At 33.3% G+C, this 18,937-nt stretch overlaps 1 protein-coding gene and 1 long non-coding RNA gene across 2 annotated transcripts in view; one reads left to right on the top strand and one right to left on the bottom strand.

Annotated features, from left to right (window-relative positions):
* The window catches only part of PCSK5 (proprotein convertase subtilisin/kexin type 5), a 626,478-nt gene that overhangs the window by 328,495 nt on the left and 279,046 nt on the right, over window positions 1-18,937 (top strand). The window contains 1 exon segment of the mRNA XM_074281408.1: window positions 16,668-16,771. Within this exon segment, the coding sequence (XP_074137509.1) occupies window positions 16,668-16,771 (104 nt within the window).
* Window positions 6,082-10,454, bottom strand: LOC141550595 (uncharacterized). Its single transcript, XR_012484639.1, has 3 exons — window positions 10,373-10,454; window positions 9,627-9,680; window positions 6,082-6,219 (listed from the first exon to the last, which is right to left on the bottom strand). It is a non-coding gene; the product is annotated as an uncharacterized LOC141550595 (long non-coding RNA).

The raw sequence follows: 18,937 nt of genomic DNA, 5'->3' as shown, positions 1-18,937 counted from the left end.
TATCCCTTAATTTAAAAAATTATTAAACATTTGGAATATTAATACTCATGGCTAGACCATGCCAGTATAATAAAATGTCAATGCTGCCAAAATAATTTTATTATTTTAGTGATATATGAACCAGAATATCATAGAGATAATTCATAAAACTAAGAAAAACAAAAAATTAATTTCTAAATTTGGAAAATCAAGGATCATAATGGGAAAAAAATGTAAGAATGGAGAATGACACTTATTATTGAATCATAGGAAAGGGCCCAAGAGGCCTTTAAACCCAAAAATTTCTTTTTTTTTTTTTTTTTTTTTTTTTTGGTTTAAAAAAAAAAAAAAAAAAAAAAAAAAAAAAAAAAAAAACAGAGGCAGAGAGAGGTTAAATGATGTGTCCAGAATTACATAGTGATTAAATTTCTGAAGCAGAAGTTGAACTAGGGCCTTTTGAAATCATAAATCTAATATTCTTCATTATATTGCCTATATGCTCTTTTAGACACAGATTTTACTATAAAATAAGTAGTTATTCTTTGCAGTGGTTAAAATGTAAAAAAAAATAAGACTAGTGAAACAATTTCTGCCCTCAAACTACTTAATTTCTATTTAGGGAAATACATAAATATTTAAATGTACATATAAAAGAGATACAACAATGTAGAGCAAGATAAGTACTAGAAACTTGAGATCAGCAAAGGCTTCCTGGAGAAAGTAGCATCAGGAGTATACTTTGAAAGAGACTGGAGATTCTAACAAGTGAGCATGAGGAGGGAGTAAATTTCAGATACAGGACACAGTCACTGCACTTTCAAAGAAATGGAAGGTATAGTGTAATATATGAGGAACAGTAAGAAAGCCAGTTTGGTTAGTCCTTTAGTTTGTAAATTGTAAGGTATAATAAGCCTGGAAATGGAAGATGGAACTAAGCTGTGAAGGCTTTAATGATAGCACAGGAAAAAATATATATCTTTATATCTGATCCTAAAATAATAGGGAGCCATGGAATTTATTGAGTAGAGTAATATCATCAGATCTGTTTTAGGAAAATCCCTTTGGCCATTGTATGGTGAATGGATGAACTAAGGTGAGACTTGAGGCAAGGAGAGCAATTAGAAGGCTGTTATAATTGCCCAATCTAGAGGTTAAAGGAGTAGTCATCATGTGAATGAAGAGAATGAGATAGTTATGAGATGTTGAAAAGGTAGAAATGATGAGACTTAGCAAATTGGACATGTAAAGTAAAGGAAAATGAAGAGTCTAGAGAGTGCTAAGGTTGTGAACATGGGTAAATTGAAAAATAGTTGTGATCTTAACAGATAACAAATGTAAAAAAAAAATGAACTGTTTTATACATGTTGAGTGTTAGATGCCTCTATTTCAAAATGTCTAGGGACTAAGGCTGTTTAGCCTTGGACATTATCACATAAAGATAACAAACCATTTGATCTAAGAATAGTCTAATCTAAGAAAGTCACTAAGATAGAAGGTGGGAAGAAGAGTGTTTCAATCAGAGACTTGAGATACATCCACAATGAAACACTGTGGATATAGGTGATGATTCTGCAAGTTAAGACTGAGGAGCAATGGTTCAACTAATAGAAAAGAATCAAGAAATAAGTGTTACAAAAACCCCGGGAGAGTATATCCATCAAGAGAGAGTGTTCAACAAATTCAAATGTTGCAGAGAGCTATAACTATTAGCATGAAACTTAAGAAAAAACCACCTTTGGCAATCAAGAAATCACTTGTTACTTTCAAGAGAAAATTTGTATTTGAGTGATGAGGTTAGAAGCCAAAATTTTTTATGGCTTTCAACAACAAGGTAGGCAGCAATTTCAATGTCAACTATACATATTGGTTATTAAAACTGGATAATCTGTTATTTGGTAGATAGAGCACAATAGTTCTATTGAGCAAAATTATTCCAAGATTGGAGATTCATGAATGTGAAGGATTTGTTCATGGCCAGCAAGAAAATATCCTCCACTATTTCAGATTGTAATCCATTAGCTGAGTACAAATGAGATGCCTCTGGCATTTTGAGAGTAGATGATTTGCGCATGTAGCTAGTAAGTATCAGAGATAAAAGTTGAACCCATTGTTTGTGACTCCAAGCTCAGGATTCTCTTCATTACAACTTGTTGCAAAAAAAAATTTGATTTTGTTGGATTTGAAAGAACTTAAAAGGGAAAATCAAGGAACATCCAATGAAGTATATTTATCTTGTTGGAAGTTTGGAAGAGAAGTGAGTTTGAAAGAAAAAAAATAACATTCAATTTTGGATATGCTGACTGAGATATCCAATAGATTCTTGGAAATATGGGACTGAAGCTTGGGACAGAGGCTGAGGCTGAATGTATAGATTTGTTATTCATCTGCACAGAGATAATAATTAAACCTATGGTACTGAAAAGGTCACAGAAAAGAGAAATTATAGAGAAAAAGGGAAATGGGTACAGGACAAAGTCTTAGGGGATTCACCCCTAATTGGACTCTAATATAAATGATGAACCAGCCAAGTAAGATAGGTAGGAGGAAAATTAATGGGAAATATTGTCATGAAAACTGAGAGAAAAGAAAATATCCAGGAGGAGGGATACTCAGCAGTATCATGTATAGTAAAGAGGTCAAGAAGGATGATGACAGAGAACAAACTGTGTTTGGCAGCTAAGAGATTATTGGCAACTGGAGAAAGTAGTTTCGATTGAGTGATGAAATTAGAAAGCAGATTACAAAGGATGAGTGAGAGAATAATTTGGAGAGGCAATGAGGGGAGATAGATTTTTCTCAAGAGTTCAGCTTTTTAAAAAAAAGGAGAAATAGAGGAAGATATCTTGAGAGATTGGTAAGGTCTAGTGAAGATTTTATTAAGGATAGAGGAAATTTAAAATTTTTAAAGGTAGTAGAGAAGGAACCAGATAGAGAGAAATGGAAGATTAGGGAGGAGGGGATGATTTTTTTAGGGGGAGGGGTCAGTAGTATTTTGTTTCTCCAATTACAAGATAGCTTTCAACATTCATTTTTGTAAGATTTTTGGTTCCTAATTTTTCTCTCTTCCTGCCTTAACTTCTGCCTTACTTCCCCCTTCCCAAAAACAATCTGATATAGGTTATTCATGTACAACAATTTTAAACATTTCCATATTAGTCATATTGTGAAAGAAAAAACAGAACAGAAAGGTAAAACCACAAAAAAGAAAAAGCAAAAAAAAAAAAAATTAAGAGGTGAAAATAGTTTGTTTTAATCCACATTTAGTCTCCAAAATTCTCTCTGAATGCAGATGCTATTTTCTATCTCAAGTCTATTGGAATTGATGAGAGATAGAGAAGGGGGTACCCTGTTGATTGGCGCAAAGATAGTGAGATAATCCCATGAGGCACAGTGTCCCCTGTAAATGAATTTACAGGCCCGAAAACCTAGATTGATAAATAAAAGATTTATTGTAGAAATTTGGAAGTAAAGTTCAGTTAGAAAGACACCAAAACCAAAGGTGGCCGCTGGGCTGGCAGGAACCCTTACATGGCCTGAAGGATACCACGGTTGGAGGAAAGGCTCCTGCAAAGAGAAAGCTCCAGCTTGACTCTTTTATACCTAAAAGGAGCTTGTAGGCAGTGCCAAGTTCTGGTGGGCTTTTCAGATAAGGAAGAAACTATTTGTGGGGGCTGAGAAAACCAAAGCCAGCTCAGATCTGGTGGGGGCTGGGCCTGGATATTCAGAAGGGTGCTTTTTGACCAGGATTTGTGAATCAAAAGTCAGCCATGGGGGTTGGGAAAATCAGAAAGGAATCTTAAAGGCACCTCAACCCCTATCAGAATTATCTTGGATCAGTGTGTTACTGAGAAGAACTAAGTATCGTAGTTGATCATCACAATCTTCTGTTACAATGTTCTCCTGCTTCTGCTCATTTCATTTAGCATCAGTTCATTTTTGTCTTTCCAGGCATTTCTGAAATCAACCTGCTCATCATTTCTTCTAAAACAATGATATTTCATTACATTGATATACTGTAAAGAGAGGTTGTATACTAAAGGAAGGAGATGGGATTGAGGGACATTCTGTACTTAGTTTTAGTGGCACTTTCTGATTTCTATCTGTCATATGAAATTTTTCATCAATGTAATGGAAGCAGTGCCTAAAGCATGATCACCCATTTTGTAATTTTTAGACCAAGTTTGGCAGAGAAAAAAGTATATAAAAATAAAGTATAAGCAAATAAGATATGTAATGTATGATATATAAATATATAAGCATATACAATATATATATATATATATTTGTGAAAGTAAAAAATAACAATAATAATGATTCAAATAAAATAACTATAGTTACTTTTGCCTAAGAAATCACTTAACAAGCTATTTTTAAGTACCTTCTTTGTACTAGGCACTGGGTGCAAAACAAATAAAGAACCAATCCCCAACAAGTCGACAAGAATTGATTAAGTACCTACTATGTATTTGCAAGATAATATGCTAAGTCCTGGGAACTAAGAAAAAGAAAGAAAATAGTTCCTGCTCTCAAGAAACTTGACAATATAATGGGGGAAACAACATGTAGACAACTGTGTACAAACAAGCTATATTCAAAATAAATTTTAGATAATTTCAGAATCATGTACTAAGATTAAGAAAGACTGAGAAAGACTTATTAGAGAAGTAAAATTTTTGCTAAGATTGGAAGGAAGCCAAGACAGAAAATAGAGATAAGGAATGAGAGAGTTTCAAGCATAGGGGACAGCTCTTGAAAATGCTCAGAGTTAGGAGATGGAGTGTCTTGTTTTTATATTCTATTGGAGAAAAAGCATACATATATATGTAAACATTTATAAAATTGAATTCATGAAGTGAAGAAAGTAGCTGGAAAGGAAAATGCCACATAGACACTAAGGATTTTCAAAGGATTTTGATAATTCATGATCATTATAAATCATGGTGAGGTGGAGGATGACCTCAGATTTATAGTTCTCTTGTCATGCTTTTCATCTTGTCAATGATTTATAAACTTTAAAATAGTAGTTGAGAGAAATGGATTTCTTTTGGCTGACTGAAAGAATCAGAAACTCTGGAACCTCAATTTGAATTATCATGAAATAGCCACAAGAATACATTTTTTAAAAGAAGTTAGGAATTAGAATAGTGCTGAGTATAAATTATATAACCCAGTTTAAAAATTATTGATCTAAGCTCTGTGTGTGTGTGTGTGTGTGTGTGTGTGTGTGTGTGTATGAGACACAGATAGAAAGAGGAATGAAAAAGCCAGAGACAGAAATGGAGAGAGAAAGAAACAGAGATTCAATTGTCTGAATTTCAAATTATTTGGACAAGAAGTTATACCACAAAAATTCTGGGAGTAGTGTTGATTAAAGTTTGACCACAAGTATCATTTATTTTTGTAGCTTTCAAGAAAATGTATTCATGACCTTTCAGGTTGCTACAGCAAAAGTATAGAAATATAAGTTTGGGTTTACAAAGGGAAAAAAAAAAAACCCAGCCTGACATCTTCAGATTCTGTGACACCATTTAATCTTTGTCCACCTAAAGGGTATTATAGTTTGCTTAAGTATGTCTAAAGAGCAAATTCCTCTATGCTTTGTTAACAACCCCCCCCCTTCTCTTAATCAGAATTCAATTGCTGGTGGTAATGAGGAATGACATTTATTGATCTTTTCTAATTACCTAGTCCATCTACTGACAAAGGAAATCCTTCTTTCCTTCCTGTATGCTCTTTCCTTTTTCCTGTATCTCTATTTATTTGCATAAAATTGTTCCAACTCCAATAATTTTTACAAATTTCAGAAGCTTGCAACTTGCTTTAGCTTTTTTTTAAGTTTCTAACTCAACATGAATCCTTTCATATGATTACTAATTTTATGGCACCAGTACAATGACATTAATTTCATGGCTACTTGCTCCCATTTCTTTTTTGTTCATTCTCAAGAAACATAAAAGGTGACTGGTGTAGACTCCGGTTGCTGTCAAAGAGCCAGGAGGTTAGATATTCAGCGCAAATTATTTTTTAAAAACTAATTTTCTTTTCTATTCATTGTTGTGGTATATTTCTGTATTATAACTATAATGGATAAATCCTGACCACTTCATTAGACTCTGGAAGATTCTTTTATTCAGGATAGCTACCCATTTTAAGCAATTTTTCATTATTTGCGATTGTTGCTGCTGCTTTTCTTAATGCTTTCTTCATTCTTCCTTAGGAGTTTAGGGGTGTTTTCTTTCTCTGTTATCAATTAAGCAACAAGCATTTATTAGATATCTTTTATATGCTTAATGCCCAGTGTACACAGTAGCTATTGCATATAATACTTAACATATATATAATAAATAATTCAGTGCCAGGCACTGTACTCTGATATATTATACTTCAATATCAATCACACAAAAAAATGAAACAGTCCTTGGCCTCAAGGAGCTTCTATTCTATCAGAGGAGACAAATAGATACATAATATAAAAACACAATGCTTATTTTTATGTGAGTGCATAAGCATATTTATCTCTATGTGTAAATGTATGAATATATATATTAGCATATATCCACTTATTACATGTGACATGTAACTGTATCTGCATCTATTATACATGTATATATAGGTATGTGTATATACATAATATATGTATGTGTGTTGTATACACACATAAATGTATATTTATATACAGTGGAAAATGATGAATAAAGAGTTAGGGAGAATGGAAATACTTGGATTTTAAGTTCCATCTAACTTAGAGGTTGTGCAACTCTGAGCACATCATTTAACTTTTTCATTCTTTCCATGTCAATCAGATGCTTTGGAATGAGAGTGAGAACTATTCATTTAAAAATCATATCTGTGGGGCAGCTAGGTGGCACAGTGATAGAGCAGCAGCCCTGAAGTCAGGAGGACCTTAGTTCAAATGTGCCCTCAGACACTTAACACTTCCTAGCTGTGTGACTCTGGGCAAGTCACTTAACTCTAATTGCCTGAGGGGGGGGATCCATTTGATTGCTTTTAAGCAGTACTGCTTGTCCAACTTTTTGAGTTTCTTTTGTTTTTGTTTTTGTTTTTGTTTTTTTTTAGTAAGAAGGCAAATAGATCATGTCATAGTTTGTTGTTGCAGCCAGGGAACTGGGGGCTCAAATACTGCCTATAACACAATATTAGCAATATGACTATGACTCTTAGGGTCCCCAAAGAAGTGTCTAAGCTGTTAGGTTCCAGAGGAGTTCTAGATTCGTTCTGGTGCATTAGTATTCTTATATAACTGAAGTTCTTAAACACACACACACACACACACACACACACACACACACACACACACACACACACACACACACAAACACACACACCAATGAATTCATGGTTCTAAACAACAAAATACCTGAAATGTCACCTCCCCTCTTACCCCACCAAATTGTCAAAAATAGGATCTACCATGTTGGTTGAACCCCTATAGAGATTTATGGAAGGACATGAATAAAAGTAGAACAAAATATGAGACATGAATGGGCATCATTCTGTATCCGGCAGATGTAGTTGGATGAGTGAGGTCAGAAATCCTTCTCTATAGAGATGTGTGGGTCTCTTAGGGTGTGAAAGCAAAGATTTACTACCAACTTTTGATTTTTAACTCTACAAGATCAGATTGAACAACTCTCAGGGAGACATACTTCTTTTTTCATAAAAGTCCTAGCAATTTCGTTGATAGATGCAAAAAGAAATCCTATACAAAATGCCTCTCTTGGGATTTTCCCTAGTTCTTCTAGACCTGGTACAGAGAGAATGAACTGTTCAGAACAAAAGTGCTGCATAAATATGAGATAAAGATAGTGCCATTAATTATCCTGTTTTTGCAGCTGTAAATTGGAAGTGTTTGGGGGTACAGTTCAGTTAAGGTTCAGTGAGGAGAGGAAAATGGCCTAAGCCAGGCAGTAAATCAAATTCAAAATTGTTAGAATACCATGGGGCATTACACATTTATGGCAACGAGCTGTACTATGATTTTCCTGTTGTTTAATTACTCTTTTAGCCATATAATATGCTCAAGTCTAAGCTTTTAATACCTAAAAATAGACAAGAAAATATATTCTTCCCATAAATTCTGTGGGATATTGTGTAAATGTGAAAAACAAGTCAAAATATGTCAGGGTTAATGTGTGAAATAAGAGAGTACATAATCTTTTATGTGAGTTATTGGGCCAGTTCCCTAACAGTTAGCAGCCTCGTTAGTTTACCATGTAGTTTGTCTCTCCTACTTGTATCATTTTAAACAAAGTATGTGCTTTTATATGTGATATGGTAGCCTCAGTCCTGGTTCTGGAGAAAGAAGACCTGAATTCAGATCTTGCCTCTGAAGCCATTGCTCCTTAGGATGTGAAGTCCTTGAAGGCAGGGACCATGCTTTTGCCTTTATGTCTCCAGTATTTAGCACACTGCTTGGGGTATTATTAGTTCTTCACAATAGTTTATTTGACTGTTGATTGAAATATTATCTGCATAGCCATGGACAAATTGTTTAGTTTCTACAGACCTCAGTTTCACCATCTATTAAAAAGAAAAAGGTTGGACTGGGTTGGCTTCTGAAGTTCCTTCTAGTCTTTGTTCTAGAATTGTGATTCTCTGAATCTAAATAAAGCAACAATGGGGAAGTAAGAAAATAGGGAAAGAGTTATAGATTTAAATGGAATGACTTAGGTACAAATTACTGAGTTACTGCTATAGTAGTTATCTGTAGTGGTGGAGGCAGTGGGGATGGTACCAATAGGTGGTGCGGTGAAGCACTTTTTTGATAAAGCACCCCAGCCTGGAATCAGGAAATCCTAAATTCAGTTCCAGACTCAGATACTTATTAGCAGTGTGATCCTAAGCAAAAGACTTAGCCCAAATTGCCTCAATTTCCTCAATTGCCTCAGATTCCTCAGAATCAATTAAATGGAAAAAATAATTGCATCTGCTTCCCAGAGTTAATGAAAGCATCAAATGAGATAATAAATGTAAAGTACATAGCACAATGTATGGCACATAGTACTATGTAAATGTTGACTATTATTATTAGTGACAACAACAAGCATTTATATAATAATTCAAGGTTTATAAAGTACTTTACATATTAAGTCACTTATTCCTCACAACAACCCTGTGAGGTTCCTCACAACAATTGCAGTCACAAAAGTAGTGCCAAAGGCTATATTTGAACTCAATGTCTATAAAGTTCAAATCCTATTCTTTTTCTATTGTGCTACCTATTGGTTTCTCATTTTTCCTCTTGGGACCTCAATTTCTTTATCTGAAAAACTAGAATTAGATTGTAAATGACACTTAAGGTTCATTACAGCTCCAAAGCTATGATTCCATACACTCAGAATTCCTAAGTTTGCTTATATTTGGAGTCCTCTTTAATTATCATTAGGTTGTGCCTCGTTGAGACCAAGAATTATCTTTTACCTCTTTATATATTTCCAACAATTAGCACAGTTCCTGGCACAGAATAGGCATTTAATCAATATTTATTGATTTTTTCATCAGTATCTGCCCAAATTCTATAGATAATTATAAAAGTTTTGTGTTAGTACAGATTTTAAGCTTAAGTGTGTTGAGGCAATGTATCTTGCATGGTGTAATGGAAAAATAATTGACACAGAAGTTCTTACCTCTGATAATCTTTGATTTCTCCATGCTGATATCTGTTAGTAGTGATACTGAGGCTATTAATAGATACCCAGGAATAGAAGAGTTATTTATCAAGGGAACTGGACTTCAGAATGCTTTTTCCCCCACAGCATACCTTTGGCACCTTCCATGAAGGGTGTCTCCATTTCCCCATTTTCATTTTTTTTTTTTACATAAAAATAATCAGACCAATGATTTCATCAATATAGTTAGTAAAAGTCCTTTAAGAAACACCTTCTCTGAGCAAATTGGCACTTCTCTAAAATGTATGGTCTTGTTGACTTGCTTAGGGCCACACAGCCAATATGTATCAGAGGGATATAAACACAAGTCTTTCTGCCGTGAAAATTCTCTGTAAACTACAGCATGTTACCTCTCTCTCCTCTCTCTCTCTCTCCTCTCTCTCTCTCTCTCTCATCATATATTAGACTAATCTCTAAGTTTTAAAAATTAATTTTCTTCATAATTTTATTTTAAATTCAAATATTTTATAATTTTTTGAACTTGAGAAATATTCAAAAAGTGAGATTAATTTCATATTTGAAGTAAAAGAAAAATACATATAATATAAAATATACAAAAGATTTTATGTGAAACCATGGATCTATTATATATAGCTTAATTTTTTAACAAAAATGAATAAATGAAACATTTTCCTTTCAATTTTGTCCTGCTTGTATGAATTTCCCCATAAATTCTTTCTATTGATTGACAAGGAAGCTTTTACCTGCTCTATTTTCAACCTTGGTCAGTTAGTCAGTTGACAAGCATATATTAAACACCTACTATGTAGTATTGGACAACCCTCTTTAGGTGGACAAGTAGACCATTCATTCCCAGAGCTTCAAATTAAAGCTAGACAGTTCAGATACCGAATCAATTTGGCCCTTCTACAGTTTAGAATTACAAAGCTCAAAGGATCCACTAGCCTTAGTCTCTCCAGTAGAATGCATTAAAGGTATAGACCACTACACCCAGCCTCATATGTGCTTTTTTATGTCCTTTACAAGACACTTTTTATTTATTTTTTTCCCTTGAACAACAAAACATTATTGCCAGTTCCCCTCTTTTTTCAAATTCTTCCTCAAAGGGAAAAAAAAAAAAAAAAAAAAAAAAAAAAAAAATATATATATATATATATATATATATATATATATAATTCTAATACATAGATAAAATTAAGCAAAATAAATTCATCTATTGGCTGTGTCTGAAAATATGCTTCACTCTGCACCTTGGATATTTTGACACTCTGTCAGGAGGTATGTAGCATGCTTCATGATCAGTCTTTCAGAATCATGGGGTTTATTCCTTAATTCTTTAAGATATAGAGTAATTTCTACTTATTCATCATCTCAAGTCCCTGAATATTGTGAGGACAAACATAGAAAGTCAACATGTTCTTGGATGCACTTGGGAACTCTATAGATGTACGTTGGATAAATATATATAAAAGTGTGTCCTTAGGACATTTTATATACACAAAAATATATACATATATATATACACATATATTTATGAAATGTAATGAAAATATAATTTGCTACTCTTCTCTGAGCTAATGGGTTGATTTCAAACCAAGTGGAAACTTTGATTCCAAACTTATATATTTCCCTCATTGTCTCTTTTACTTTAGATAGTATACAATTTAGGCAAGTAGTTTAGGATATCAATTCTTAATTCTTTCTGCTTTTCTTTCATACCTTTAATTCCTTAATCTCATTTCTCCTTTCTGATTTCATGTACTCTAAGAGCAGGGGTTCTCAAACTATGACCAGTTGGCCAGATGAGGCCGGCTGAGGATGTTTATGAAGCCCGCCAGGTTATGCCAAATGGGCTGAGGGGCGGAGACAGAGTGTGAGTTTTTGTTTTTACTATAGTCCGGCCCTCCAACAGTCTGAGGGAGAGTGAACTGGCCCCCTATTTTAAAAGTTTGAGGACCACTGTCTAAGAGGATTCATTTCATGCAACTTAACATGAAAAGAATTATCATTTATTCAAGCTAAATTGAATATGGAAGATTCCCCAAACCTAACTAACTAACCTAACTCACCTTCCTCTTGCATAGGTTAACCCAGGGCAACATATCAGACATAAGATGATGGTAAAATAAAATTATGTTACTATAGCTGTTTAAAGTATGGGAGTGTCCTTTATTTCATATGTAGGTAGTTTAATTTATGCTAGACATTGTAGAAAACATCAGAAAAATTTAAACATCATGTAATTTAAATTAACCAGGGCAACATGATGTAAAGGTTAGAATGTTGACTAGAAGTCAATAAGGCTTAGTCATATGACCCTGAACATGTCATTTTTTTATTATTATAGCTTTTTATTTACAAGATATATACATGGGTAATTTTATAGCACAGACAATTGCCAAACCTTTTGTTCCAATTTTCCCCCTCCTTTTCCCCATCCCCTTCCCCCAGATGGCAGGTTGACCAATACATGTTACATATGTTAAAGTAAAAATTAAATACAATGTATGTATACATGTCCAAATAGTTATTTTGCTGTACAAAAAGAATCAGACTTTGAAATAGTATACAATTATCCTGTGAAGGAAATCAAAAATGCAGACGGACAAAGATAGGGGTATTGGGAATTTGTAGTGGTTCATAGTCATCTCCCAGAGTTCTTTTGCTGGGTGTAGTTGGTCCAGTTCATTACTGCTCCATTGGAACTGATTTGGTTCATCTCATTGTTGAAGATGGCCACGTCCATCAGAATTGATCATTATATAGTGTTGTTGTTGGAATATATAATGATCTCCTGGTCTTGCTCATTTCACTCAGCATCAGTTCATGTTAGTCTCTCCAGGCCTTTCTGAAATCATCCTGTTGGTCATTTCTTACAGAACAATAATATTCCATAATATTCATATACCACAATTTATTCAGCCATTCTCCAATTTATGGGCATCCACTCAGTTTCCAGTTTCTGTACACTACAAAGAGGGCTGCCACAAACATTCTTGCACATACAGGTCCCTTTCCCTTCTTTAAGATCTGAGCATGTCATTTAAACCAAAATGTATCTCATGTAGTTCCCAGGATTTTATCTACTATTGCTTATAGAGAGAGAAAAATCCTCAAACTGATGTCCCTTAGATTAAATCCAGAAGTGCTTTTTTCTAGTTACTTTCTTTAAACCAATTCTAACTGGGAAAAGTATATTTAAAATATTGTACTATTCTTAGTTTAAGGGGATTATGTTGTATTGTAAACCAATGGCTGAAATATACTTATTTTGTATCATATTTTCATTATGTCTTAAGCTGGCTTTTTTTCTTCTAATGGATGAAGGGAGGCACTTTTACAAATCTGAAGTAGGGGAATTTAGAGATTACATCTCAGAAGGCACTGGATCATGGAGTAATGAAATCAATTTTCATAATAGTCCCTTGATTTATTTTCTAATTTTATTGACATTAATATATCTATTATTTTCTATTAATTTCTATTACTATCTATTAAATTCACTCTGAATTATCTTTAAAAGTTCCAGATAAACTATTTATTTTCTGAGACAATATTCCTTCTTCCTTAGCCTGTCAGTAGTCTTGTCAGGATCATCCCAGCAATATCTTTTGAGCAAACTTGAAGAGACCCTCAAAGTCATAGAATACAAACTTTTTTTATTTTACAGATGAGGAAACTGAGGTACACAAAGGTTAAGTGATTTGCTTAGGTTCATAATCTACTAAGTGCCTGAGTTGGGATTTGAACCGAGGTTTTTAAACTCCTGTTTTCTATCCACTTATTCATTTACCTTTATTACTTTTAAGAAAAGGAGAAAGGTTGCTTGTTTTTAATTCTAAGAGATGTTAATGGGGAAAACTGGAAAAGAATAAAATGCTAAATACTCCCTTCTAACTTTTATACTCTATCCACTTACAAGTTATTTTCTATTCTGCCAAGAATATTAGAGTTTTATCTGTTTTTAATTCTAAAAGAGCTTAATGGCAAAGCTGGGCAAAGCAAAATACTAAATGCTTTCTCTTTTAGGAGTTTTCTCCATTCCAAATTTGTGTATTTGGTTTCTATTATTATCATAAAGTTATTAGTTTTGGAATTCATGGATAACCTTACACTATTTCCTAATCTTCTTTTTCAAACGTTTTTAGGGGAAAAAAAGGGTTATTTAGACATGTTTTCTTTAATAATAAAAGATGAAAGCAGAAGGATCATGGATAAGCTTGAGAGCTTTGAAAGTTACATATTAAATCTACTATATATATATATATTTTAAAGCAAGCCGTACATAATAGATATTTCGTTCATATATGATCTTCTCTGTTCTACTATTTGTATTAAAACACTTGTTTTATTTGGTGTTTGTTAAATTAAAAAAAATCAAACATATCCCTTTAGAAATGGAAATTATACCAAGGGATATTCCCCCCCCCCCCCGAAAAGCTTAAAAATAGAAAAGATATCAGTTCTCCTCAGGACATTACATTCCCTTCTCCCCTGGTTCCCTCTTTTATAGGTTAACCAAAGGCAGCACACCAGACAGAGAATAAGAGGGGAAAATAAAGTTCTGTTTACTATGTAGGAGAGAAAGTATTGCTAATCTATCCTGATGTAGGTAAAGCCCAGGCTCTGGTGTCAGAGAACCAGAGTTCAAATTCTGTCTCTATCACTTGTTATCTATGTAGACTTGAGCAACTCAACTAATGCTTCTTAGCCTTGTTTTTGTTATTTGAAAAATGAAGGATTAGGCTAGCTGACCTCTGTGGTCCTTTATGGATCTATGAACTATGTATTTGGGAAGGATCTTAGGGAACTCTGAATTAGTAGAAGAGCTCTTAGTTTTTAGGGAATTCTCTGAGGCAGAGAGAAACCAAGTGATTTTACATTAAGTATAGAGAATATGATTCAAACCCAAGTTTTTTCTGAATGCAAGACCAACACCTAATGTCCTCTACCTTCTTGCCTCTATATTACTATATCTCTGTGCATTAACCTTTATAATTATGGTCATTACAATTATATACAGTCAATATATCAAGTACATGAAAATCATAAGTGGAATGATAAAGATATTTTTAGTATTCAAGGAAACAATGTGAGATAGAGATTTTTTTTTTAAATGCTTAGGATTTTTCAGTACCTAGAAGTATGTTTCCTTATTCTCATGTACAAACTATACTTCATTGCCTTAAGATATCTTAGAGGAGTAAATTTCTTTTCTTTCTTAAACCCCAAGTTCCTTTCTTTCTTCTGTAATCAAATCTAATTCTTCTCTAATCAAACACCGAGAACTACACCTTTTTGTCTCTCTCTGTGTCTCTGCCTCTTTGTGCCTCTGTGTCTCTATTTTTATTTCTCTGTCTGTTTCTGTCTCTCTGTCTCTGTCTCTGTTTCTCTCTCACTCATTCACACACACACATACACACAGAGAGAAAAAGAAACAGAGAGAGAGAGAGAGAGAGAGAGAGAGAGAGAGAGAGAGAGAGAGAGAGAGAGAGAGAGAGTCAATTTCATTATTTATCTAAGTTACCTTCCCTATACCTTGATTTCTTCATCTATAAAATAAGGACATTAGACCTAATTAATTCTAAAGTCCCTTCTATCTCTAAATCTATGACCCTATGATCTCTAAGGAAAAAGTACTTGTAACAAGGTCAGCATAATTGAGGTTTTGCCCTAAGGTATCATTATCTAAGATAAGTTAAAAATACTCCTTTTTAAGGTGTTCTTTTTAGACTGAAAGAGCCACCTAGGACAGATGGAGATTTGGCTCCTTGCCACATGGTGTGTTGCTAAAGATCTTACTCTTCTCCTTCACCATGCTTTCCCCTCCTGCTTTCCCCTACCTACTGAACTACCACACCCTCTCTTCCCACAGGTTGAAGGGAGGAGGAAGGGAAAAGAAATTTTTTGTTAGCCATGTCAAGAGGAATGGGGCTAAACTCTGAAAGAAAGGCCTTTCCCTCTTTCAGTGCAATTATGCCTTTTGAGAAAAGGCCATCTCTGTTTTATGATCTTATACCACTATGTACTCCCAACTGAATTTACCCCAAATGTCAGAATTACTTTTAAGAGCTCTGTAGAACACCATGAGCTCAGTGTAAAATAAATTATTAAGTATTCAGAATTTGTCTTACATTCCTCAGATGTATCTATAAACACATCTGAAATTTTTTCATTTCTTAAAAAGCTGCATTAAATATATCCTTGGAAATAAGCCTTATTCATGGACTATGGTTCTATTTTTCCATTGATAACTATTATTAGTGGGATTACTTCATGGTTATAGTTCTCCATCAGAAATAATCTCCTTTCTACTGGTTTCCTTTTATATTTTAGGTTTATATACTATGGTGAATGGGTATAAAAAAATAAAACATCTCATTGTAAATAGAGTAAATCTTTCCAAAAATGTAGACCTATGCTTTGGAATCCAGAATCTGATACCAAACTCATTAATCTGCCAAGAAGGATCAACTAGGTCTTTCCTATTATTTATTCCTTTCTGCCTATAGATAAACAAATAATATAAAGGTCTCATGGAGAGTATAAATCCATTTGAACCTAGTTACCCATTCAACAAATGCAGGTTTAGGCAATTGACGACTACAAAAAGATAATCTATTGTCAACCTGTATAGGAATGCCTTAAAGAAAACTTTAATATAATTTGCTACTAACTAATTCAGACCCTTGTGCACAGATGAAAGATTTGTCATTCAGAGTCTGTTTTGTTAAGATTGGATACACTTAATGAAGCATTTTCTTTTAATTTTTTTTAAGGTCTATTAAACCACCTACAGTGGCTTCTCAAATCTAGGAGCCATTTTTCTGCCCGCTCACAAGCTAATATCATTCTCCATTTTGAGTGAGAATGGATAGAGAATTTAGCAGAATGTTAATCATAAACAGAAAGCCCCAATCGATGTTTTCAATCATTCCGCCATTTTGATTTTGCTTTTTTAATTGCTTGTGACTCTCTGCTTCCCCCATCTTTTTTTTTTTTTTTTGGTACAATGATTCTTGCCTTGTCTTTTCCCAGTCCGTTTCTGACCTGGAGAGATGTGCAGCATGTTATTGTAAGGACTTCCCGTGCAGGACATTTGAGCGCTAATGACTGGAAAACCAATGCTGCTGGTTTTAAGGGTGAGAATTTCTTTCATATTCACTGTCACAGGCAAAATATATTTTTAAATTTTTTCTAATTTTAAAAGGAGAGAAGGAAACAGAATCCATCAAAAGACACTTTTAATTTAGTGTTGTCACATAGAGCTCTTGATCTTTCAGTAAGCTTGAGACAAATTTCTTTTTAATTCCTTCTTTCACGTCAACTTTTAGAATAATTAGAAAAATATTAAGTAATGGCTCTCCTTTAAGAATTCCACCTGAGGTGGTGTTCTTTGCCATTATTTGAATGATTTTTTAGAAGATTATTTGAAGCATACTTATAAATCTGCTTTTGCTTATGAATATTGTCAGTCAGAATGCTCTGAATAAGTTGCCTTATCAATTAACCCTACAGATTCCCTATAATTCTCTTCAGGCTATGCTGACTGTTTTTTGAAAGATTTTGTTTTCACATGGCATCAAACTTCCCTTTAAAAAGAAAAAAAGGCCATTCACAAAAAGATACTTTAAATAGTAAGAAAAGAGTATGTATCAAGATTTTCACAAAATATCTTTGTAGTTTGAAACTTTTTAATCTTTGATTATTTCAGTTATAAATATAATTTTCAAAACTCTATGAAGCGATCTGGTAACCAATTTTATTTCCTTTACCTGATATGGACTCTAATCTGCTGGGCTAGCCATTAAACAGTTATTCATTTTATCAATCATTACTTTATTTGTGTTTGTCATGAGAAGTCAACTAAGAATATTCTATGTACTTTTTTTTCTAATGTAGTTGGCCAGTTGTTTAATATATTTGATTTTAAATATGCATATTTTCTTAAAATATATCTATAATCTTATTTATTAAATTTTTAAAGTGTATAAGAATTATTAGAAAACTCTTTGTGTGTCTAGGTGTTGCAATGTGTTCATATATATATGTACATACATATATATATATATATATATATTGTAAGGTATAGAAGAAATATAGCACTGGGTTAGGAATTAGGAGACTTGTATTTCTATGCTGGCTCTACTATTGACTAGTTATATGACCTTTGACAAGTAAATTCACCTCTCTGGCTCTCAGTTTCCTCAATGAAATAATCAGGATCCCTGATTTCTAAGATTATTTTAAATCCAAAATTCAGATTCTTTATCACATCTTTTTATACTCATATACATGCACTCTAATGTTTTCAGGACCCTATTTTGTGAATTATATCTTAATTTTATAAATGTACATACAGAAAATGAACATGAAAATATGGATTATGGATAGATTAAGATTACCCAGACTAACAAAAATAGAATCTTCTGAAATAGTCACATTATTTGAATTTTTACAGCCTGTTAACATTGGACTAGAACCAATGACCATATTTCACACAATTATAACTTAAAATAGTACAAATTTGAATACATATAACCACTGTATGGAATTCATTGTTCACAATAATCAAGATGAAACTATAAATCAAAACTTTAGACATAGACAAATGTGTCTAAATTAAAGAAATTTAAAAAAAACAAACATTGTTTTTTAATTGATTCTGCATTTGTAAAATACTCCAGTGTAGAGATTTAAAATACTTTCCTAAGAAAGACGCAACAGGATTTGTATTTGGTTATTAGACAATGCCACTCTGCATTTCACTAGACTGACTATGCTGTGCTGTAGACTACAATTAATGTTTTTTAAATGATATTTGTATGACTCCATATGCTACCAAGTCCTATGTAAATCTTTGATCTATATGAAAATTAGGATGAATAAAAAGTGTCCCTGAAAATAATCTTACCTGTGAAAGCAGACTTCATGGAGGAAGGAAACTAAACTAAACAAATCAACCTCTGTAGAATTTAGGACTTAGAACTTTAACCCAAATAAAAGCCCCAATTTTAGTTATTTTTTTGGCAGCTTTGACAGAGCAAATGTTTCCAATAAAAAATGAAGCTCTCTTTAAACCTCTGTTGGTTTTGGATAGGGGAAAAGCACAAAATTTAGATTAAACCACAACATCCAAACCTGAGCATAAAGAGGGTGGGGGACAGTAGGGTTGTGTACCATTTCTGGCAAGAACAAAATTGCATTTTACTATTGCACGTGGCAATATTTAGCATAATATTTCATTCTCCTCCTTGACTGCTGCCAAAAGTAACAATTAAAGTACACATTTCCATAGATGAATTATT

This window comes from Sminthopsis crassicaudata, chromosome 1 (assembly GCF_048593235.1).
Source record: "Sminthopsis crassicaudata isolate SCR6 chromosome 1, ASM4859323v1, whole genome shotgun sequence".
NCBI classification, from domain to species: domain Eukaryota; kingdom Metazoa; phylum Chordata; class Mammalia; order Dasyuromorphia; family Dasyuridae; genus Sminthopsis; species Sminthopsis crassicaudata.
This window is presented reverse-complemented; position numbering and strand designations above follow the sequence as displayed.